The 9,219-nt window shown below is 43.0% G+C and overlaps 1 protein-coding gene and 1 long non-coding RNA gene across 2 annotated transcripts in view; one reads left to right on the top strand and one right to left on the bottom strand.

The window, feature by feature from the left end:
• The window catches only part of COMMD9 (COMM domain containing 9), a 6,887-nt gene extending 6,815 nt beyond the window's left edge, over positions 1 to 72 (bottom strand). The window contains exon 1 of the mRNA XM_026055591.1: positions 1 to 72. Coding sequence (XP_025911376.1) covers positions 1 to 51 — 51 coding nt within the window. The 5' untranslated portion in view covers positions 52 to 72.
• Positions 73 to 4,241: 4,169 nt separating this feature from the next.
• LOC112960909 lies at positions 4,242 to 8,708 on the top strand. Its single transcript, XR_003251884.1, has 4 exons — positions 4,242 to 4,303; positions 4,852 to 4,940; positions 5,433 to 5,514; positions 8,529 to 8,708. It is a non-coding gene; the product is annotated as an uncharacterized LOC112960909 (long non-coding RNA).
• Positions 8,709 to 9,219: the final 511 nt, after the last annotated feature.

Genomic DNA, 9,219 nt, shown 5'->3' with positions numbered 1-9,219 from the left:
CTTCAGCAGCCCCTGCAGGGCGGCGAACTCCGCCTCGCGCAGCGCCGCCATCTTGCGCCGTCAGCTGACGCGGCCGGCGCCATGTCGCGGCGCGCCGCCGGGCACGCCGGGCGCTGTAGTCCCGCCGCCTGGGGCCGGGACCGTGCGCGGGTACGTGGCGGAGCCGCTCCGCGGGGCCCGCGCTTCGCCCGCGGCCAGACGCGGAGTTTTACGCGGCTGTGCACGGTAAGAGGGAGCGAGCGAGCGTCCCCGCAGGGGTAAGCCGCTACCTACACGTCTTCTGCGTCGTCCCTCGGCTCAGCGGGGTAACTCCAGACAGCGGAGCTAAAGCCCGGAAGGAAAACTTCAGGGAAAAGAAGATCCAAACGTCAACTTTCCTTTTTCCATTGCTGCCCCCCCCAACCTCTTTGCCGCCCACGTGCCGCCTTCAGAAAGCACAGCTACTGTTGCCAGATGTCCTCTAAAATACACATATTCACGTTTTTTAGTCTCAAATCTTGGTCTCACATGAAGAGCACTTGAATTTCCTGCATGCTTTTATACAGGACACAAAATTTGGAGACCAAACAGCAAAAACCTGCTGCCGCGTGCTTCCTTGCCAGCCTCCTTTTTAACTGCTGCCTCCTACAGCACAGAGCCTGGCTTGGTGTGCGCAGGAGGCAGAGCAGCAGCTGGGGAGGCTGCGGGGGACGCAGCGGAGTGGGGGGCACCACTGCCACTGCTGCCCCTCAGCCCCACGGGAGGTGTCACGGGGTGTCACCAGCCGCCAGCCTTCCGCTCGAGGAGCGTGGCTGCGGGAAGGCACTGTACCAGCCGCGTAAGGAGATGCTGGTGTTTTAGAGTATTTAAACTTTAGCCCCATGGCCATAAAACAACGCACTGTACATGTCACTGGAGCTGAAATGCAGGATAATGTTTTGCACCAGTTTAGTGTCTTTCCTCCATAAAGCTCAACAGACCTGTAAGTATCAATCCTGTGCGAAAACCTTTTGAAATAGCTGAAGTGATTCAACATCTGACAAACATTGTTATAGGTAAACGTGACAAATTGACAACCACTCGGGCCGGGTTGCATAAATTCCAATTTAATAATTGAGCAAGTCACAAGTAAGCAAAACAGCGCTGGGCGGCCGGGGGGGAGTCTCCTGCTCCACCAACAACGGCGCGCGCAACCCCCCCTCACAGTCTCCTTATATGCGATTCCAGTTCCGGGTATACGGGGYACCTCCTGTAACTTCTGCGGTTGCGCCGGCTGTTGCTAGGGGGTCTTCTTCAGCCCTCTGGTGGTCGTGGGGATGAAGGCTGGAGTCTTCCTCTGCATTGTGTGCCATATTAGGCTATCTAAACTAACATTGCTACTTCGCTAGCTCAGCTCAATTTTCTCAGGCGGAGTACATGCCCCCCACCACAGGCTGTAGRATGTTCCCACAGATGTTCCCAAGGCTGTTTCTCGCTGATGTAACAAATTAGTACATACCACAATACAAGATGTTCCCAAGGCTGTTTCTCACTTTGATGCAACAAATTAGCACATATCACAAACATGTCCTTTGCATCTTTGTTGTTAATTTACTGAAGAGCAAAATGAGGCACGGATTTCAAGCAACCTGCCGGTGGTCACACTCCACAAGATTAGGAATGACGTTGAAATGCAACATAAGTACAGCAAGCTTCGTGACCCATTCGTTTCCATCCCGACTGCTGGCTGCAGCCCAATTACACTCTGAATTTGAAGCATCTACTCCATGCTCAATATGAAGACAGCACTTGGGGTGGGTAGCTGGACTGCATTATGCAGCATGAAGGCTCACCTGCAGCCAACTGTTGTTCAGCTCACAGGAGCAAGAACTTGCACTAAAGGTACCAGCCTCTGTTCTGCAAGTGTGTGAGAATGTTTGGCCTAAGTTCGCTCTGGAAAATGTGCTAGTATATAAACCACATAAATGTCCCATGAACTGGGATTGTGAATGGGCTCAGAGCCTGGTTCCCTGACAGTGCTGTCATAACCAGAGTCAACAGTGGCATAGCTGGGATAAGAGCAAGCTCTAGCTTGCCTCTCCCGCTCTGATTTAATCACTTTTTTTACTGTCAGTGCAAATATCTACTTTGGATGCAGAATTTAGTACTAAGCCCTCTTTATTTTCAGCTAGTGGGACCTGAAGGCAAAGGATTTATCATGGCATTGCTGCAATGATATGGACCATTACCTTAGCAAACTGTGTGTGTTTTTCACTTTGTAAAAGATATTTAAATAAATCCTCTTTCTGAGAGAGAAACAGTCTCTTCTTTGTCTTGGGTAATTCACAGCACATCTGGTACCAGGGCTTCTGTGTAATCTATGGGCTTTCCCCATCATCACTTCTGCCAAAACACCCCCATCTTCATTTTCATTTGCATTGTTCTCTTGTAAGTAGAATAATACATGGTAAGAAATGCAAATGTGCAAATGTTATTTGCATTGGGCTCCACAAGTCTGACAGGAAAAAGGGCTTCCGCTTGTAGAGGAACTGAATTCACTTTCACATGCTGGGAACCTTTCAAGGGCAGAAGAATCCAAAGGGAGAGGATTTTATTTTCTATCATTTTTCATGAGCAACAGGAAATGAGGCTCTGGGGGGAACTATTCCAGGGTATGAGTTTACCATCTCTGGCCTCTTGAAATTAATTAGTGTGATTGATCAGTTCAGAGAGCTGCAATATATTTGTGCTGCTTTCTTTAGCATTGTGTAACCAATAAGTYTAACCTAGTGTAGACAGTATGTTATGTAAAGTTGAGGGTCGGCCGCATGGAGTCATCTTAATGGAGAGGCCTTCCTGGGAGAACTGATGTGCTGCTGAATTTGCATGGCAGGACTGAGTGGGCAGTGAGTCTCGTGGATACCAATTGCTTATGCAGGTAATCTTACTATACCACTCAATAGTCTGATGAAAAAAGGAAAACCAGCTATGCAGGATCAGATTACAGAAGTTGTGACATTGTCTGTTCCTTCTCAAGGGGAAGTATCTGAAATATTTGGCAATGGTCTCAATGCCACAGGTATCTTTTTCCACACAAATATGGCAGTATCTGTAAACTACACATTGGAATAGATCAGGAGGTGAAGGGAAGGGATGTGGCATCCTAATTTTTTTCCCCAAAATGTGAGGTTTGCAGAGTTAATGAGCTAAACAATAGCATCCCAAAGGAAAAAATGGAGTAATGGTTAGAGGCCAGGATTTAAGAGCCAGGAAATGGGGATCTATGTCCTGACTCTGCTTCTGCCTTTGAACAAACCAAGGTAAGTCACTTTTGTCACCTGCGTGACAGGAAGACAGTGTTACTTCCCATGTAACATAAAGTCCTGTGTTGACATTTTTTAACATCAGCAGTGAGCTTAGAGATTGTGTAAACATAAATAGAATGAAAACACTAAAAAAGAGCAACATTGTATTACTATMTCTGGGCCAGTAAACTTAAAGGAAATACAGGGACAGAAGACAGGATGTTGCTTAATATTGTAATTCCTCACTTGAGCAACCTCTTATAATCTGTCTGCTTGTTTTGTTCCTAAACCAATAAGACTATCATTTTCTAAGGAGATAAGCAGAATTTTTCTGACCAGTAAAGCTTTTGAAATGCCACATCCATCTGGGGAAGAGGATCATTGCCTTTTGAGAGGACTTTTCTATAGAAACAATGACATTACTTTCCTCTGGATAAAGATTTGCCTTGCATAAAAATCAGATTAATGCATGCCTAGGTTAAGGAGCTAATTGTACAAAATAACTTTGTGAGACAAATAGGAGRAGAGATGCAAAGGGGGGATAGATAACTATCATTGATGTGAAAGCACATGTAGCGAGAGAGAGCATTTACTTATGAGTCACATATTCAGAATAAAGATATTGCCTGCCAGTAAAAACAGCTGGCATCATATTGGATTCATACTCCAGTCCACCTCCTATTGTTGCCATTTCCTCGCTGCGGGAACCTTCTCATTATGAGGAAATAATAACATGTTTGATTTAATATCAAAATCGAAATGCTCAGGTTATAGCTCATGGGTGGTCAAAAGCCAACAAAAGCGCTTAGTAAAAATGCTTTTTCTGAATGTGAGTAAACTTTTTGTTCTTTTCTTTACCTTTTGTTTTTCCTTCTTTGGTACTGTCTGTAGCTGGCATCAAGGTCCAGACCTCCAAAATCAGATTTCCTGATGCAATAAAGGATGGAGGGTGAGACCACATCGTGTAAGGAAGGCTGGTGCTGTGATTAGTGTGCTTATCAGGAACTTCTGAGAAACACCATTTAGCTGCTGTGCCACAGGTATTTCTCTCTGAGCTTGAAAAAATAACTTGAATGAGATAGACTGGATGACCTCCTAGGTCTTCTCCCAGCCCCTTTTGCTCATGATTTCATGTCTACACCACCTAGTGGGACCCAGGCTGAGAGCTCTGAGCCTGCTGATGCATCTGCACAGTGCTATGTGCAGATATTAGTTTGGATTTCAAGAGGTGTCATCCAGTCTCATAACTAAACGCTGCCTCCCACTAGGGCAGATTTGCCTGCATCTAGGCCTGGGTGATACTGCAATAGTATTGACACCTGGAGCTCTCTTGGTTGAGCCAGCCTGGGTATCTATGCAAATTATCCTCCCTGAAGTTGTGCAGATATGTCCATTTAGAAAAACAGGGACAATAACACTTCCCTATCTTTCAGGGGACTGGGTAGTTGAACAATCTCAAAACTGTGAGACTTTTAAATGCTGCTGCTAACTTCCTGAATTCAGGATTTCCCAGACATGAGGATGTGGGTATATGGGTGTATGGGGGTATATACTTGCTATTCTGTTTTCTTAAACGGTCTGTTTGCAGCCCTGCAAAGAAAGCCTCAGAACTGGTACTTCATATGGGGAGAGAGGACCAGTGACACTGGGAATCACTTGAATGAGAAGCAAAGTGAGGTGAGAAGGAATGAATTCCCYGGAGTGGATGGGAGGTTTCTGGTGGGAGTTGGAGACCTCTTAAGGCTTGAAGTAGGAGAAAAGTTCTTCATTTGCCTTTTCACTTGAGATAGCAAGTTATCCTAGTTTTCTGTTTCTACTGTTACCTGGCTAGTAGATGGCAGTCCATGCAGAAAGATAATGGCTATGGTCATAAGAGTCTCAATGGCCTCGCTAATTCCTGTAGCTGTGAGGACAATGTGGATAATTGCACATGGCAATGAACAGCTGTATGGAATTCCCTTGGTTTTGGGTGTATGTACAGCACTCTCTGCTGGACTCTGAGGGATTTAAACTTCTCCCTACTTGCAAAAGAGCAGGAGGGAAATGTTCTGTATACCCTTCTCCTTTTTTGATGGAGAGAGCCTGAAACCCTTTTTTCTAAAGAAAAAGAGGGAGGAAGTAAGGGGAGTACTGTGTGTATTTCATATATGAAACATTTTTCTTGTACAGAAATCAGCTGTGATGAAAGAAAAAATTCCATGGAGCCACAAGACAAAAATCAAGAGATGGAAAGCTGGATGGCAGCATTTCAGTAAGTTAGTTTAAGACATGGCTTCATATTTTTTTATACAGTTATATAACTCCATTGACAGATAAACAGTTTGCAAAAATGTCATCTTTGTTATAGTCCAGCAACTAAAGCGAGAGCCCAAAATAAATATATCTGAGAGGCAATATATTCTGAGGAAAAAGTCAGTCTTGCTGTTCGTAATTTATCCAAGGTAAAAAATAAGGCTAAAAAAGCAAGCAAATAACTTATCAAAATCTGTTCCAGACGGTCTTTATTTGCCTTAAGAAGTAAAAGAGGAATAAATTTAGCTTCCTTACAATTCTAGGCTGGAAAACTTTAACCTTTTACACTCTAGGGAAAGAAGCACACAGTTCTAGCTCACTTTGGCTGTGTGAGGCACCCTGAGAAAGAAATCCCTGGGATAGTAAAGATTTAGTGGGAAGAACCATTATGCTTTTCCGTGCAGTGTAGCCTATGCTGGAGCATCTGTGGCAGAACAATGGTCTCTTCTTTACAGGCTTTCTGGTGCAAGGCAGGGCTGTGCTGGGTAACCGCACCCTGCTGCGCGTGGATAATTTCCCTGCTGCAGGAAAGAGCGAAGCTGTTCTCTTGCCATACGTGCGTAATAGGTGGTTCTGGTTTAGAGAGAGAGCGAGAGAAAGCACAAGAGACTTCTTTGCCTTAGTTACTTTTGCATTATTTGTTTTTTTTTKTTGTTGTTGTTTTAATGGTGTTTCTTTGGCAACAAACAAGCACAAATAATAGGAAAGAAATCTTCACTGAGCGTGCATGCAAACTTGGGCTTACTAGTACTGGCTGCGTGCTTGTAGTCATATTCTCCAAACAGGACTTTCCTGAAATGTCTCCAGCTTTCTAAAGTCACATTTATACTAGCTTACATATCATGGATATGTCAGCCTTTCCATGCCAGGTCTAGAGCAGGAGGTCTTTGGATTTTTGTTGTTGTTGTTGTTTTTGGGAAACTTGCTTAGATATACTACCAGAAGGGCAATTTTCCCCCTAAATATCTGGTTGCATCTATACTAGTACACAGTGCAAGAGAACATTCCCAAGGCTTTCACAGTTAAATTGTTCATACTATTCTTGGCATGGTTTCCACTCACAGTCACTCTCCCAAACAGCTCGAGGGTGTGGGTCAGGAGTTAGCATGGGCTGGAAAGCAACCCCAAAGGGCATGCATGTGACAATCCTCTCTAAGAGGCTGAGACCTGAACAGCTGATGCCATTCCCTGCCAGCTGGTCTCAGCACCAGAAAACAGTGCAGGGCATGTTTAATTTACTAGCACAAATATAACTTGTATGTTCTTGTTCTCATACCTTTTGCTCCAGTTAAAATGAGCTTTTCAGAAGATATGGTCTCTCAGTTTATTCCACCTCACCCACTGCACAAGTGTCTGTTACCAGAGATTACAACAGTCCTCTGTGGTTTTTGTGCCTAAGGGCAGAGAGAAACTGCAGACCATGAGCAAGACTAAAAGGTTAAAATCCAGGATTTTAATCCTCAGACTAGAAAACCCGTGTTCTCTTAAGTATGTTGGCAGAGCCCTCTGCTGGAGATGCAGAGTGCCCAGGGCAGAGGCGTTTTTCCTAGCCAGGGGTTACCTTCCTGCAGGCTGACAGTATCACTCAGCTGGTTGGCAGCCTCTCATCCAAGCTGGAGGTATTGCCAGCAGACCTATGATTTTTTTTTTTTTCATGCTCCTAGGCAACACTGCTATGCTGACAAAACCTTGTAGACAATTTTAAAACTTTCAACATCTGTTAAAGCAGCCCCTTTCAATTTTAAATATGATTAAAAACTAACCTAGGCTATGCCCTCGAGTATAAGACAATAGCAAGTGTCTTGGCACCTAACTCAAAAAGCATTCCTAGAACCAAGCGCATCCTGGCTGACCTCAAGGTGATGACCACCTCAGTATAAACTAAGCAGAAAAGGAGGATTCACTTTCCATTCAAAGCATGGGAGATAAATGCCTGCAAAATGGATGGAACAAAATATGACAGCAAAAAACCACTGGCTACTTAAACTGCCAGCTGGTTTGAATGATCCTTTTTTTAGATGCTGAAAGGCTGTGACTTGAACAGGAAATGTAGATTCCTAAGGACTTATTAGTCATAGAAATAATGATGAACTTAGAGAAGCTGTAATAGCCTCCTAAATCAGGAAGATTTGGCTTGAACTATGAAACTTTGCCAGCAAACACTATTGGCTAAAATAAGCAGACACCATGCCCTCTAACCAGCTTAGCTGTACTGGCAAAACACTTGATGTAGATCCAGCTGCATTGAAAGAAAAATATTTTCCTTGTTAAGATGTTCAGGGACCTGAGTGACTAATGAAAGCAGAAAAAATTATTATATGTTGTGAGAAAGCCTCTGTGTTAATGTAGCTACTCTAACACAATCTCAGAAGTATAAAGAAACCCCAAGATCATAAAGACCTGTTTCTAAATGGTAGATGCTTTAGCTGCTTCTGATACTTGCTTCAGCCCTTTCCAGCTTACTAAATGCAGGCACTGGACATGAGGCAGTTATGGGTAGATACCAGCAGGCCTCTAAATACTGTAGACACAATGGTCAATCCCTGCTGAGAGCATTGCAGGGTAGGAGTCAGGTAGGCCTACAACTCAAGCATCCCACACGCAAATGTCCTGAAGTTGTGTGGACTAAATCTTGTCCATATTTTCCAGCTATAACAACTACACTAAAGAAAAAAGCACTATCTTGCTGTAGTGCTTTCCAGGTAGTAGTGATTATTTTTAAAGTTGCCAGTGACAGTAATACAAGCAAAATACCCCAGGTATAAAGTAATATATTGATTGTCATTATTTATGTTAGGGTACAGCCAAGGGTTTTATAGTTCATAAAATGAGAATGGAGAACACAGGATGGAGAATGATAATAGTCTATATCCCCTAAAATGTATGTCATTTATGTACTTTGAGACTTGCATTTAAAAGATTACCGCCTGAAGTTACAAACTTTGTGTTTTCTCTTATATTGCCTCTTACTAGGTAAGGTGAGGAAAATGTGTATGAAACTTGTGAGATGGTGTTGCATATCCAGTACCAGAAGTCCTTGGGCCAGAAGTGCTTCTGCTGTACACCACCAAAAGGGATCATCAGTGGAACAACGGATCATCAATTGGGTTTCAACCGCTGGAAGACAGAAATGGAAAATATCTGGCAATTCTAAAAAAGGCAAGAAAACTCCTCTAATTTTTACTTTCCTTTTTATTTCTTTCAGAAAAACATCTGAAATTCTGACAAAAATTAAAATAGCTGTATTAAGTATATGCATATAGAAACAAAACTATCTTACAAAAACAAAGCAAAATTTACTTCTTTAGGAATGAGAAATACATTGTTATCAATATAGTTAGTAAGTAGAAATTTCTGCTGTTTATGACATAGCCTAGTAGCAATTCTTCACTTTTAAATAGCTACTCATGTATCTATTATTAGAGATGGAACAGTACTAACATGGAGATATTTAATGTATCTTTTTCCTGTTGACATAGCTAAAATGGGGGGGTGATAAAATATACCGGTTTCAAAATGGAAAGCATTAATTTTGCAGACTTRTAAACAAAATGGAAGGTCATAGCCATAGGGCTGAGAAATAATATGTAAATTAAGACTGATGTTATAATGCAGATAGAGAAAAAACTCATGTTTTTAGAGAGCTTGGAAAATAACGATGACA

Source organism: Apteryx rowi, unplaced genomic scaffold, assembly GCF_003343035.1.
Source record: "Apteryx rowi isolate R43461 unplaced genomic scaffold, aptRow1 scaffold_124, whole genome shotgun sequence".
Lineage (NCBI taxonomy): Eukaryota > Metazoa > Chordata > Aves > Apterygiformes > Apterygidae > Apteryx > Apteryx rowi.
Note: the sequence above shows the minus strand (reverse complement) of the source record. Positions and strands in the feature narration are given on the sequence as shown.